Raw genomic sequence first — 14,702 nt, 5'->3', positions numbered from 1 at the left:
TCTCCATCGGTTCACCACTGTTAGTACACACATTCTCATAACCAGAAACTGACATAGCAGAGGATTTGCTCTCATTAACCCTTGCACGCAGTCTCCTATCCACCCGTATAGCTAATTGCATAGCCTGTTGCAAATCTTCAGGTGTAGGATAAGCAATTAGCAGGTCTTTAACCCTTTCACTGAGCCCAGCATGAAATAGACTTTTCAGAGCAGAATCGTTCCACCCTATTTGAGTAGACCAACGACGGAAATGAGTACAATATTTTTCCACATTACCTGATCCCTGTTTCAAACGTCTCAACTCAGTCTCAGCTGATGCGACACGGTCAGGATCATCATATAATAGTCCCAAAGCAAAAAAAAAACTATCCACTGATCTGAAGCATGTATCACTAGGTTGCAAAGAAAAGGCCCACTCCTGAGGCTCTTTGCGCAAAAGTGACATTATGAACCCTATGCGCTGGGATTCATCCCCAGAGGACTTGGGTCTCAAACGAAAATACAATAAGCAAGCATTTTTAAATGAAAAAAATTCTCGATGTTCACCAAAAAATAAATCCAGCAAACATACCTTAGGCTCCAAGAAATGTGCTCCAGGACAGTTACTCACGTGCTGACGGAGCTCGGCCACCTCCAGAGAGAGTCCCTGCAGGCGATGAGCCAAATCCTGAACCGACACCATGATGGAACAGAAAAATCTTTCCTTAGAGAATTTGCAGGCTGGACTTACTGTTATGTTCTGCTACCAGAGCTAAGGAAAGAGAGGAGATCTGTCCCTACGATAGAACTCAGCTGAATCCCTGCGATGTAACAGGGAACCTGATCCTGCAATCAGACCTGCTAAAGTCCTAAGCTAGTCTGTACGGAGACCTATAGATGTGTGGAAGGAATCCCTACAAGTACTAAGGACTGGGAGGAATATGGGACACCTCCTAACAGAAATAGTAGCAGACAGACGAACAAACAAAATATATAGAACATAGAGGTCCGTAGACCAAGCAAACTAACAGAGTAAGATACAGAGCACAGGCTAGCTAGAAAGTAGTTATACAATGAAGTCCAGCAAAGCCAGAAGGGCGGAGCATGCTTAAATAGGCCAACAAGGTCATGTGACCAGCAAAGGAAAAAAAACCTAAGAGCAAGGTTCTAACACCAGTCTCCTGCCAGTTTGCTGCCTGATTCCTGCCTGTCATCCGTTTTCCTGCTTGCTAGCCTGAGGTCCGACGGTCTGCCTTCCGACACCTGTCAGTCTGTCTATGGACCAGCTTGCCCGCTCACCTGGGAGCGCTCACCTGCTACCTGCCTGATAGCCTACCTGGAGGCTCCGCCGTCACGTGCTGTGACCACCTGCCAGTCCAGAGACTCTTGCCCGCTCACCTGGGAGCGCTCACCTGCTACCTGCCTGATAGCCTACCTGGAGGCTCCGCCGTCACGTGCTGTGACCACCTGCCAGTCCAGAGACTTTTGCCCGCTCACCTGGGAGCGCTCATCTGCTACCTGCCTGTTAGCCTACCTAGAGGCTCCGCCGTCACGTGCTGTGACCACCTGCCAGTCCAGAGACTCTTGCCCGCTCACCTGGGAGCGCTCATCTGCTACCTGCCTGTTAGCCTACCTAGAGGCTCCGCCGTCACGTGCTGTGACCACCTGCCAGTCCAGAGACTCTTGCCCGCTCACCTGGGAGCGCTCATCTGCTACCTGCCTGTTAGCCTACCTGGAGGCTCCGCCGTCACATGCTGTGACCACCTGCTTATCCTGAGACTCTCGCCTGCTCACCTGGGAGCACTCATCTGCCATCTGCCTGCTAGCCTACCTGGAGGCTCAGCCGTCACAGGTCGTACCTGCCCGTTTACCCAGAGACTGCCCCGGTCACTTGCCGTGACCTCCTGCCCGTTTACCCAGAGACTGCCCCGGTCACTTGCCGTGACCTCTTGCCCGTTTACCCAGAGACTGCCCCGGTCACTTGCCGTGACCTCTTGCCCGTTTACCCAGAGACAGCCCCGGTCACTTGCCGTGACCTCCTGCCCGTTTACCCAGAGACTGTCCCGGTCACTTGCTGTGACCTCCTGCCCGTTTACCCAGAGACTGTCCCGGTCCCCTGCTGTGACCGCCTGCCTGTCTTCCCTGGTCGCCACCCGCTTCCTTACAAGGACTGCCCCCTTGTATAAGTTGCTCAGAGGTTCCGCCTCCCAGACCCGTTACAGTTTGCTCGGGCCATGGAACCCGTTGGCACCCAAGCTCCCTCGCTCTCGGACCTTTGTCATGAACTGTCCCGACAGAGGTCCCAACAGGAGTCCATCCTGGGTCACCTGCGGAAAGTCAATACTCGCCTGGACACTTTGACTGCCCCACCAGCAACCACCAATACCATAGTATCCTGCTCTGGAATCCGGCTTTCTGCACCTCCTCGCTTCGGAGGCGACTCCGCTCAAGCTCGGGGCTTCATTAACCAGTGCACCCTGCACTTTGAACACCAGTCCCACCAGTTTAATTCCGACCGGGCCAAAGTAGCCTTCATCATGTCCCATCTCACGGGAGAGGCACTGGCTTGGCTAAATCCTCTATGGGAGAGAGGAGACCCTCTGGTGTCCGACCTGCCAGCCTTTCTCACGGCTTTCCGGAAGGTCTTCGACGAACCCGGACGGAGGACCTCATCCGCCTCATCTCTGCTACGCCTCCGTCAAGGGAGTCTCACCATGGGCCAATATGCCATACGGTTCCGTACCCTTGCTTCGGAGCTGGCCTGGGATAACGACGCCCTGGTGTCCGTCTTCTGGGAGGGTCTGTCCGGCCGTATTAAAGATGAACTCGCTGTTCGGGACATTCCTACCACTCTCGACGACTTGATTACACTTGCCACCTGGATTGACATCCGGTTCCAGGAGCGCGCTAGGGAGGTCACCCGTGAGAGGAGGATTCCACGTCTAGTCCCTACCTCTCAGAGACCCGTCACTCTCCAGGCACACTCACCTGAGCCTATACAGGTCGACCAGACCAAGATGGTCAAGACCCGTCAAGACTTACGTCGTGCCGAGGGGAGCTGTTTCTACTGTGGCAGTAAGGAGCACCGGATCCGTTCCTGTCCTGAGAGGTCGGGAAACGCCTGTGTCTAGGATCGCTCGGAGAGGTCGCCCTAGACAAAAGTAAACCCTCTCCATCCCTGATGCTGTCTGTTTCTATCTTCTGCGGAGAGAACCGCTATTTTGAACTGGCTCAACTTGACTCTGGAGCTGCTGGAAATCTCATCTCTCAATCCCTGGTAGAAAAATACCACATTCCCACCAAACCTCTGGCCGTACCTTTTTCTGTCGCCGCCGTGGATGGGGGCCTCTTACCACATCCCATCCAACTCATCACCGAATCTCTGACTCTACAGGTGGGAATGCTGCATTCTGAGAGCATCTCCTTTCATGTTCTGCCTGGACTCTCTCACGCACTATTGCTTGGCCTGCCTTGGCTCCAGAAACATGCACCCGTGCTTGATTGGCAGACCGGAGAGGTCCTTCGCTGGGGACAGGACTGCCATAAGACTTGTCTAGTTTCCGTTCGTCCTGCCCGTCCTTCTCCTACCCCAGCCAATCTGCCCGGTCTTCCGGTTCCCTAATGGTCTTATGCGGATGTCTTCAATAAAAAAGAGGCAGAAACTTTACCTCCTCATAGACCATACGACTGCCCAATCGACCTGATGCCCGGCTCTACTCCTCCCCATGGGCGAATCTACCCTTTGTCCGCTGCTGAAACCCGGTCCATGTCTGAATATATTGAGGAGAACCTGGCCCGGGGATTTATCCGGAAATCTACCTCCCCGGCGGGAGCAGGCTTCTTCTTTGTCAAAAAGAAGGATGGCTCACTCCGTCCATGTATAGACTAAAGAGGCCTAAACCAGATTACTGTGAAGAATAAATACCCCCTTCCGCTTATTCCTGAATTATTTGACCGTCTGAGGGGGGCTAGAATCTTCACCAAACTGGATCTCCGTGGGGCGTATAACCTGGTCCGTATCCGTCAGGGGGATGAGTGGAAGACGGCATTCAATACCCGGGACGGCCACTATGAGTACCTTGTGATGCCCTTCGGTCTCTGTAACGCTCCTGCCGTCTTTCAAGAGTTGGTCAATGACATTTTCCGTGATCTTCTCTACTCCTGCGTGGTGGTGTACCTGGACGATATCTTGGTCTTCTCTCCGGATCTTCCTACTCACCGGAGGGACGTTCGTCAGGTCCTGCTCAGGCTCAGGCAGAACCACCTCTACGCTAAATATGAGAAGTGCATCTTTGAGCAGACCTCTCTTCCATTTCTGGGCTACATAATCTCTCAGACAGGTCTACAAATGGATCCTGAGAAACTGTCTGCCATCCAGAAGTGGCCCCGACCAGAGGGGTTGAAGGCTATTCAGCGGTTCCTGGGCTTCGCCAACTATTACCGCCTGTTCATACCGCACTTCTCTTCCCGGACCGCCCCTATCTCTGCTCTCACCCGTAAAGGTACGAACCCCAGAGAATGGCCGCCCGAAGCAGAGGAGGCATTTCTTTCCTTAAAACAGGCCTTCCTCTCCGCCTCGGTGCTGCATCGTCCGGACGGCAACAAACAATTCTTCCTAGAAGTTGACGCTTCCTCCTCCGGAGCTGGAGCGGTACTTACCCAAAAATCTTCTTCCGGAAGAAAGGTAACCTGCGGCTTTTTCTGCAAACTTTTCTCCTCTTCTGAGCGCAATTATTCTATAGGAGACCGAGAATTGTTGGCCATTAAGATGGCACTGGAGGAGTGGCGTTACCTGCTCGAGGGGGCTCTCCACCCGGTAATAATTTACACTGACCACAAGAACTTGGCATATCTCCAGAGCGCCCAGAGACTTAACCCGCGCCAAGCCCGGTGGTCTTTGTTTTTTGCCCGCTTTGAATTCATTCTTCATTTTCGTCCGGCTGACAAGAACATCAAAGCTGACGCCCTGTCCCGATCCTTTCTGGTGTCTGATCTTGAGGAGGAGCCTAAACACATCATCGATCCCACCAGAGTAATGCAGGTAGCCCCCGTGGGCCTAAATCGTCTCCCTCCCGGTAAGACGTTCGTAACGGAGTCCGATCGGGAGAAGATTCTACACTGGGGTCACTCGTCTAAGCTAGCTGGGCACGCCGGTCAGAAAAAGACCCTTCAGCTTATTACACGGCACTACTGGTGGCCCACCCTGCACAAGGATGTAATTGACTTTGTTTCTGCCTGTGTGTCCTGCGCCCGCAACAAAGTTCCGAGACACCTGCCTACCGGCCGCCTTCTTCCTCTGCCTGTGCCTGCTGCCCCGTGGCAACATATAGCTATGGACTTCATAACAGATCTCCCCATCTCTGCCGGTTGTACGGTCATTTGGGTGGTCGCTGACCGCTTTTCTAAAATGGCTCATTTTATTCCCCTGCCAGGCCTCCCGTCTGCTCCCGAGCTAGCTAAAGACTTTATCCGCCACATCTTCCGTCTCCATGGTCTGCCTCTCCACATCGTGTCGGATCGTGGGGTTAAGTTCACCTCACGCTTCTGGAGAGCCACATGTAAACTGCTCGACGTCACCCTGGACTTCTCCTCCGCTTACCACCCACAGTCCAATGGTCAAGTGGAGCGGATCAATCAGAATTTGACCAGTTACCTCCGGCACTTCGTTAATGCCCACCATTCAGACTGGGTGGATCTCCTACCATGGGCCGAGTTCTCTTGCAACAATCACGAGAGCGAATCTTCTTCTAAATCCCCGTTTTTTGTAGTCTTCGGTCAGCATCCTCGGATCCCTTTTCCTGTCTCCACCTCTGTGGACAACCCGGCTGCGGAATCTCTCGTTAGCAAATTTTCCTCCATTTGGGAGAGTACCCGATCCGCACTCCTTCAGTCGTCCGAGCGGATGAAGAGACACGCCGACAAAAACGCCTGGATTCCCCACAATTTCGTCCCGGAGATAAAGTCTGGCTCTCATCCAAATATGTCCGGCTCAAGATTCCTTCCTATAAGTTAGGGCCTCGGTTCATCGGCCCACTGGAGGTTATCAAACAGATCAACCCGGTGGCCTATAAATTGAAACTCCCGGCCAACTTACGGATCCCTAACTCCTTCCATGTATCTCTTCTCAAACCCGTGGTACTTAACTCCTTTTCCAAGTCTACAGGTACGCCTCCTGCTCCGGTTTCTGCTGAAGACGAGTTTGAGGTAGAGAACATTCTGGCCACCAAAAGGGTAAGAGGAAAGACCTTTTTTCTAGTGGATTGGAAGGGGTTTGGTCCTGAGGAGAGAACATAGGAGCCCCGGGAGAACATCCATGCCCCTCTCATCCTTGCTAAATTTTTGTCTGGCCTAAAAAAGGGGGGGCCTAAAGGGGGGGGTACTGTAGCGTCGGCGTCCCTGCCTCCTGCTAGGCAGGGACGCTGTTCCCCTCACCTCTCTGCTCCGTGCCCGGCGGCTTCCTCCCGCTCTGCTTGCAGCGCCCGCTCTCCCCCGGTCACTGTGCTTAGGGCGCGCGCGTGCGCGCTCCCCCTCTCTTAAAGGGGCCGCGCGCGTCGCCCTAAGGAGTCCCCGGCCAATGGCCGGAGGATCCCTCCATATTTAAGGCACCTCCTCCAAAATGGAGGTGCCCGAGCAATGTTGTTGCACTGTTCACTACTCTGCTTCAGCCCTCAGGTCCCGTTGCCAGTTACCTGCCAGTTACCTGCCAGTCTCCTGCCAGTTTGCTGCCTGATTCCTGCCTGTCATCCGCTTTCCTGCTTGCTAGCCTGAGGTCCGACGGTCTGCCTTCCGACACCTGTCAGTCTGTCTATGGACCAGCTTGCCCGCTCACCTGGGAGCGCTCACCTGCTACCTGCCTGATAGCCTACCTGGAGGATCCGCCGTCACATGCTGTGACCACCTGCTTATCCTGAGACTCTCGCCTGCTCACCTGGGAGCACTCATCTGCCATCTGCCTGCTAGCCTACCTGGAGGCTCAGCCGTCACAGGTCGTACCTGCCCGTTTACCCAGAGACTGCCCCGGTCACTTGCCGTGACCTCCTGCCCGTTTACCCAGAGACTGCCCCGGTCACTTGCCGTGACCTCTTGCCCGTTTACCCAGAGACTGCCCCGGTCACTTGCCGTGACATCTTGCCCGTTTACCCAGAGACTGCCCCGGTCACTTGCCGTGACCTCCTGCCCGTTTACCCAGAGACTGTCCCGGTCACTTGCTGTGACCTCCTGCCCGTTTACCCAGAGACTGTCCCGGTCCCCTGCTGTGACCGCCTGCCTGTCTTCCCTGGTCGCCACCCGCTTCCTTACAAGGACTGCCCCCTTGTATAAGTTGCTCAGAGGTTCCGCCTCCCAGACCCGTTACACTCTCTTTATTCAATGAGCTGGTATGATTGCAGCAATTCCAACGATGCATGTTTTTTCTTACTGCTTTCTTACTTTTGCACAAAAGAAAAATCAATTGTCCACTACATTGCAAAAGTCATAACTATTTTTTATGTATTATATAAAAAAATGATACCTAAAAAAAGGTACTTGGCTCCTATTAGTGTTTTAGCCATTCGCTAACATATTCCTAAATTTATTATTTAATTACTGTTAAAATATCCTAATTACAAAAAAGTGTGAAAAAAAAATTACAGTTTTTGTTATTAGGGTATTTTAATAGTAATGAAATGCAGACTGAAGGACCGAGTCATCAAAAAGTGTTCACCAGAATTCTGCTGTAAAACTGTTTAAAAAGTAGCAAAATTTTACCACATCTCAAAATTACAACAGAAATGTACTCCAGTCGTTGGCTGGGATACATTTCTTGTGGTGAGGCAACAGCTGAAAGATGCACTAAATTCACCTGAATAAAGCACAAGCCTTCATGAATCTGGGCCTAAATGTTTTAGGATCTTGTTTGTGAAGGGCTAAAATACTCGTGGAATCTTGTGCTCTTTTAGGCGTTATTAGTTACGGTTAGTGAGGAGCGAGTATGTTCGGTTAACCCTTTCGGCGAGTATGCTCGGGCGAGTACCGAGTATCTTCAGCGTACTCGGTGATATGTTTGAATCACTCTCGTGTGCATGATATGCAACTGTTTGACAGCTTTAATACATGTGAGGAATGCTTGTTTCTTTTGCATTCCTCACATGTATTAAAGCTGTCAAACAGTCGCATATCATGCACACGGGAGTGATTCAAACATATCACCGAGTACGCTGAAGATACTCAGTACTCGCCCGAGCATACTCACCGAAAGGGTTAACCGAACATACTCGCTCATCACTAGTTACCGTAAATCATTAATCAATTTCCTTCCCAATTATCTAAGCTTTCCCTATTGCACTACTAATTACCAATTTGTTTTCTTTGAATGTAAGGGTATTAGAGCGTATTTTCTGCAGGATATGTTTTTAATCTAATTGTTTTGGGGTCATTTCTATTGGCAGATAAGAAATAGTTTTCTGCAAATACATGTATTTAGCAAAAACAAAAATCACTTTCTAAGGTAAATGTTTTATTTTAATTGTCATTTTTTTTCTTAAAGCTTTAATCCCTCCCTATCTAAGCCAATTTTAATTCTTGCACTTTCGTTTCCCCCCTTCTTCCAAGAGCCATAACATTTTGTTTTCTGTCACTATAGCCACATGAGGGCTCAGATTTTGTTGGACAAGTTGCATATTTGAAATGATACCATTCACTTTACCATATAATATACTGATTAATAAGAGAAAGAATCAAAGTGGGATGAAATAGTGAACAAAAAAAAGGGCAATTCTGACATTGTTTTTTGGGTTTCCTTTTTTATTTGTTCTCATTGTATAGTAGAAATGATCAGCCAAAACAATACTTTGGACCGTTCTGACTTTGGAGATACCAAACATATATAGGTTTTAATTATAATGGTTAAAAAAATAAAACTTTGTGTCAAATAAATTGGTTTCAGACACATTTTTTAAGTCCATAAATTATTATTTTTTATTACCAATGGAGCTACATTGGGGCTTGTTTTTTTGAGTGGTAAGCTTTAGTTTTACGTTGGTACCGTTTTGGTGAACATACAATAATCTGAACACTTTTTATGGCGATTTTTGGAGGAGATGTAGTGACGGGGAAACACCAATTCTGATGTTTAATTTTTTTTTCTTTACAGAGTTTTACAAACGTGGCGATATCAGAAACGCTTATTTTTAAAATTCTTTATTTTCAGTTTGGGAAAGGAGGAAGATTTAAACCTTTAGTATTCTCTTTTTTTTTTTTTTTAACTAATTTTCACTTATTTTTTAGTTCACCTTAGCAGGCTTAAACCAGAGTGATTATTTGTACTACATACTGCAATATGTTATACAGGAATGGAACTGGGAAGTCTGTATCTTTTAATTTTAATAGTGTACAAGTGGAGGCTAAGGCAAAAAAAAATTGGAGAAAATATTGAAGCAATTATTTTTATTTCGACCACACTGAGAGGCTTCACAATGGGACCTTCAGATCTCATATATAATGCTTTAGTTTATTTAATATATCAATGCATTGCTGTATGTCAGTGTAAGCCCACGGCCCCACTATCAGTATTCGGTCAGTATTTTTTCTCAGGAGTGGGAGCCAAAACCAGGAGTGGAAGAATCAGAGAAAAGGTATAATAGAAACAAGTCACCAATTCTTCATTTATCACCCACTCCTGGTATTGTCTCCCACTCCTGAGAAAAAATACTGACCAAATACTGATAGTGAGGCTGTGGCCTAACAGGCATTCTATTAGTTATACTTTTGACTCTGCCTAATAAGCATATTACAATGGCAAACCTGGTGATCTTTGATAGATGCCTTGGAGCCATGGAAATCCATCAACACCCTGCCATCTTGTCACTTAGAGGATCTATGGGGTGACAGGGGAACCCCATGGATCCAACCACCTCAATGCCACAATTGGAATTTCATATAAATGTAGTATTTATTTTCCAGGATTACAAATATATGAATGTAAATGTACATATATATATATACACACATATATGTATACAGTGGGTACGGAAAGTATTCAGACCCCTTTACATTTTTCACTCTTTGTTTCATTGCAGCCATTTGGTAGATTCTAAAAAGTTCATCTTTTTTCTCATTAAAGTACACTCTGCACCCCATCTTCACTGAAAAAAAACAGAAATGTAGAAAATTTTGCAAATTTGTTAAAAAAGAAAAACTGAAATATCACATTGTCATAAGTATTCAGACCCTTTGCTCAGACATTCATATTTAAGTCACATGCTGTCCATTTCCTTGTGATCCTCCTTGATATGGTTCTACTCCTTCATTGGAGCCAGCTGTGTTTAATTAAACTGATAGGACTTGATTTGGAAAGGCACACACCTGTCTATATAAGACCTCACAGCTCACAGTGCATGCCAGACCAAATGAGAATCATGAGCTCAAAGGAACTGCAGGAAGAGACAGAATTGTTGCAAGGCACAGATTTGGCCAAGGTTACAACATAATTTCTGAATTAGGAAAGGTTCCTAAGAGCACAGTGACTTCCATAATCCTTAAATGGAAGACGTTTGGGACCACCAGAAGTTTTCCTAGACCTGGCCGTCCAGCCAAACTGAGCAATTGTGGGAGAAGAGCCTTGGTGAGAGAGGTAAAGAAGAACCCCAAGATCACTGTGGCTGAGCTTCAGAGATGCAGTAGGGAGATGGGAGAAAGTTCCACAAAGTCAACCATCACTGCAGCTCTCCAACAGTCGGGCCTTTATGGCAGAGTGGCCAGACGGAAGCCTCTCCTCAGTGCAAGACATATGAAAGCCGGCATAGAGTTTGCTCAAAAACACATGAAGGACTCCCAGACTATGAGAAATAAGATTCTCTGATTCTCTGGTCTGTTGAGACGAAGATAGAACTTTTTGGTGATAATTCTAAGCGGTATGTGTGGAGAAAACCAGGCACTGCTCATCACCTGCCCAATACAATCCCAACAGTGAAACACGGTGGTGGCAGTATCATGCTGTGGGGGTGTTTTTCAGCTGCAGGGACAGGACGACTGGTTTCAATTGAAGGAAACATGAATGCGGCCAAGTACAGAGATATCCTGGATGAAAACCTCTTCCAGAGTGCTCTGGACCTCAGACTTGGCCGAAGGTTTACCTTCCAACAAGACAATGACCCTAAGCACACAGCTAAAATAACAAAGGAGTGGCTTCAGAACCACTCTGTGACCATTCTTGACTGGCCCAGCCAGAGCCCTGACCTAAACCCAATTGAGCATCTCTGGAGAGACCTGAAAATGGCTGTGCACCAACGTTCACAATCCAACCTGACGGAATTGGAGAGGATCTGCAAGGAAGAATGACAGAAGATCCCCAAATCCAGGTGTAAAAAACTACTTGCATCATTCCCAAGAAGACTCATGGCTGTACTAGTTCAAAAGGGTGCTTCTACTCAATACTGAGCAAAGGGTCTGAATACTTATGACCATGTGATATTTCAGTTTTTCTTTTTTAATAAATTTGCAAAAATGTCTACATTTTTGTTTTTTTTCAGTCAAGATGGGGTGCAGAGTGTACTTTAATGAGAAAAAAGATGAACTTTTTAGAATTTACCAAATGGCTGCAATGAAACAAAGAGTGAAAAATTTAAAGGGGTCTGAATACTTTCCGTACCCACTGTATATACACACACACATATTTATTACATATATATACATTTATATATTTCACATTTTGTATTATCAATCCTGGGAAATCACTTTAGATGGTGGTATAAATGAAACAGAATAAAAAACAAGGGATTCAATCCATCACAGTCATCAAGATATTAAAAAAGTTTTTTTATTATTATTGAATTAACATAAAAAAATCATCATCCTATGAGGGCGCTGGATCAAATCCCTTGTTTTTTCTTCAGCTTGGCTGCAATCACCAGCAGGATTGGCACCCTCCAGTGGATCTCCAACCATGACAGCAACCCCCCTCTAAAAAGGTAACAGCTGTCTTTTGACACATATATTTTAAAAAGGATTCACATACTTTGCCTTTAAAACTGAAACAAATTGATAAAATAATAGCAAAAAGTTAAAACACCTGGTTCCTGTAGGTTTTATGTAGGTAAGGAAAAACATGAATCCATTGTAATCAGATAGCGTGAAGCTAGCCTAATAACATGCAACCTGAAATCTTTAGAAGCTTTCATTGTAGAAGTAGACCACAGTCTACACTGAAATCTGAAAAGTCAAATCATTCATCAGTGTTCCCGTCCCAGGCTCTATCGATAAATGTCAGTTTTTTTCCAAGAGTCGGTGGAGATTACCATATTTTCTAGACTATAAGACCATAAGATGCACCTAGGTTTTAGAGGAGGAAAATAGAAATTTTTGTTTTGCAAAAAATGTGGTCTTGATGCACTGTTAAGGGGGAGGGGGTCTGCTGCTGACACTGTTATAGGGGTAATGTCCCCCAATTCTGTTAATATCCCTCATCCTGGTATATATGGCCCCTCCTTCCTGTTATATGTGGCTCTCATCCCCATCCTGGTATGCATGGCACCCCAATCCACCATCCTGGTATGCACGGCACCCCAATCCCCCATCCTGGTATGCATGGCACCCTCATCCCCATCCTGGTATGCAAGGCACCCCTCATCCTGGTATGCAAGGCACCCCTCATCCTGGTATGCATGGCACCCCTCATCCGGGTATGCATGGCACCCCTCATCCGGGTATGCATGGCCCCCTCATCCTGGTATGCATGGCACCCCTCATCCTGGTATGTATGGCATCCTTCTTCCTGGTATTCATGGCATCCCTCTTCCTGGTATGTATGGCACCCTTCATCCCTCTTCCTGGTATGTATGGCACCCTTCATCCCTCTTCCTGGTATGTATGGCACCCTTCATCCCTCTTCCTGGTTTGTATGGCACCCCTTCATCCCTCATCCTGGTATGCATGGCACCCTTCATCCCTCTTCCTGGTATGCATGGCCCCCTCATCCCTCTTCCTGGTATGTATGGCCACTTCATCCCTCTTCCTGGTATGTATGGCACCCCTCATCCCTCTTCCTGGTGTGCGTGGCTGGTATGCATGGCACCCTCTGATCCCCATCACGCTGCACACAAAAAAACAAACAATTATACTCACCTCCTCTCTGCTCCAGCGCTGCGTCCTGCTCTGCTGCCGACACTGATCTCACTGTGTGAGCCGCACACTATAAGACGCACCCCCCCACACTTTCCTCCAAAATTTTGGAGGAAAAAAGTGCGTCTTATAGTCCGAAAAATACCGAAGATGCCAACATGTCTCTTCTACACTGCAAACATAAAAGAAAAGAAGATCCTGTTCTTCTCAGAAGAAGCAGCAGCATGGAGGTCTTTAGACAGCACTTTGAACAGTCAGTCAGCATCTGCTATCGGGATGCCCAATAGAAGCTGCTGATTGGCTGCAAGGCTCACACAGCATAACAATGTTACGTGAACCCCTGCAGACCCAGCACTGGCATCACTGAAATGGTACTCTTGCAGGAGGTGAGTATATGTTATTTTTATTTTATAAAGGGGACTATTTAATTTAAAATGAGGTTGTCAAGGTAGTGGACAACCCCATAAATCATTATATTTAAATAATACATTTACATGGTCACTATTAATAGTACTAGCAAATAAATAATAAAGTTCAAAATGGCCTCTCTCCTTACTGAGGCATCAGGTTATATGTAGTGTATAGAAGTCTATGAATAAGGAAGGTGTGGTAAAAGGGAGGAGATGATTATACAGATAGTGAGAGGAGGAAGTGACACATACAGAGAGGGTACTGCTGCTGTCTAAAAGTGTTGTGCCTCAAAGTCATAAGTGCACCTGGTACCAATATTGATGGAACAGCTTAAAAGTGAGATGTGAGTATATGTTATTTTTATTTTACAAGGGGGACTATTTATTTTAAAAAGAGGGTGTCCAGGTAGTGTAAATCCCCTATAATTCATACATTGTGATAATACCTTATTAAATGACACCATTAACAATTTTCATTCCTCTTCGTAAAACTAAAGTTAAAGTTTCCCCCCAATGCGAGTCTTCTGCGCAAACGTCACATGCCGACCAGGTATCTTGCATTGATTCTATTACAATAGGACCTGTGCACAAATTTGCAGGGCATCTAACCTCACAGCCCACAGATCCATCTCCACAGATCAGATGACAAACTAGCACGTTAAGCTATATTAATAATACTTACCGCAACAGCGAGTGTAACAGAGTCTAGTTCAATCTTGCCCAAATGACCACAAAATATGGAACTCACAATATTAATTAGGAATACCATTATTTGCGAGAGGAACTAAAAAAAAAAAAAAAATCGGTATAAGTACGATGTATAATATTGATATGTTGCAATACTTTATCACATTTAGGCCATGGTCATAAGCAGAGCTGTGGAGTCGGTAAACCAAACTTCCAACTCTGACTCCTCAATTTCCATGACACAGACTCAAACTCCGACTCCACAATCATACATGGCTCATGTTAAGGTGATAAATTTACTGTAGCACAGATTCATCTCAGCAACAGGCACTGCTCATCACCTGCCCAATACAATCCCAACAGTGAAACACGGTGGTGGCAGCATCATGCTATGGGGGTGTTTTCAGCTGCAGGGACAGGACGACTGGTTGCAATTGAAGGAAACATGAATACGGCCAAAAGCAGAGATATCCTGGATGAAAACCTCTTCCAGAGTGCTCTGGACCTCAGACTTGGCCGAAGGTTCACCTT

The 14,702-nt window shown here is 46.9% G+C and overlaps 1 protein-coding gene across 5 annotated transcripts in view; it reads right to left on the bottom strand.

Annotated features, from left to right (window-relative positions):
• The window catches only part of LOC141213661 (multidrug and toxin extrusion protein 2-like), a 111,544-nt gene that overhangs the window by 77,794 nt on the left and 19,048 nt on the right, over positions 1-14,702 (bottom strand). For 4 of the 5 annotated variants that reach the window (XM_073665282.1, XM_073665290.1, XM_073665261.1 and 1 more), the window contains exon 2: positions 14,167-14,268. The exons of the other annotated variant lie outside the window; for it this stretch is intronic. In XM_073665282.1, the coding sequence (XP_073521383.1) occupies positions 14,167-14,268 (102 nt within the window). The remainder of the gene's footprint in view (positions 1-14,166; positions 14,269-14,702) is intronic. 5 annotated transcript variants of the gene reach the window in all.

This window comes from Phyllobates terribilis, unplaced genomic scaffold (assembly GCF_046119375.1).
Source record: "Phyllobates terribilis strain yellow unplaced genomic scaffold, ASM4611937v1 Scaffold_2__4_contigs__length_985480577, whole genome shotgun sequence".
NCBI lineage: Eukaryota > Metazoa > Chordata > Amphibia > Anura > Dendrobatidae > Phyllobates > Phyllobates terribilis.
The sequence above is the reverse complement of the archived record's forward strand: the minus strand, read 5'-3'. Positions and strand labels throughout refer to the sequence as shown.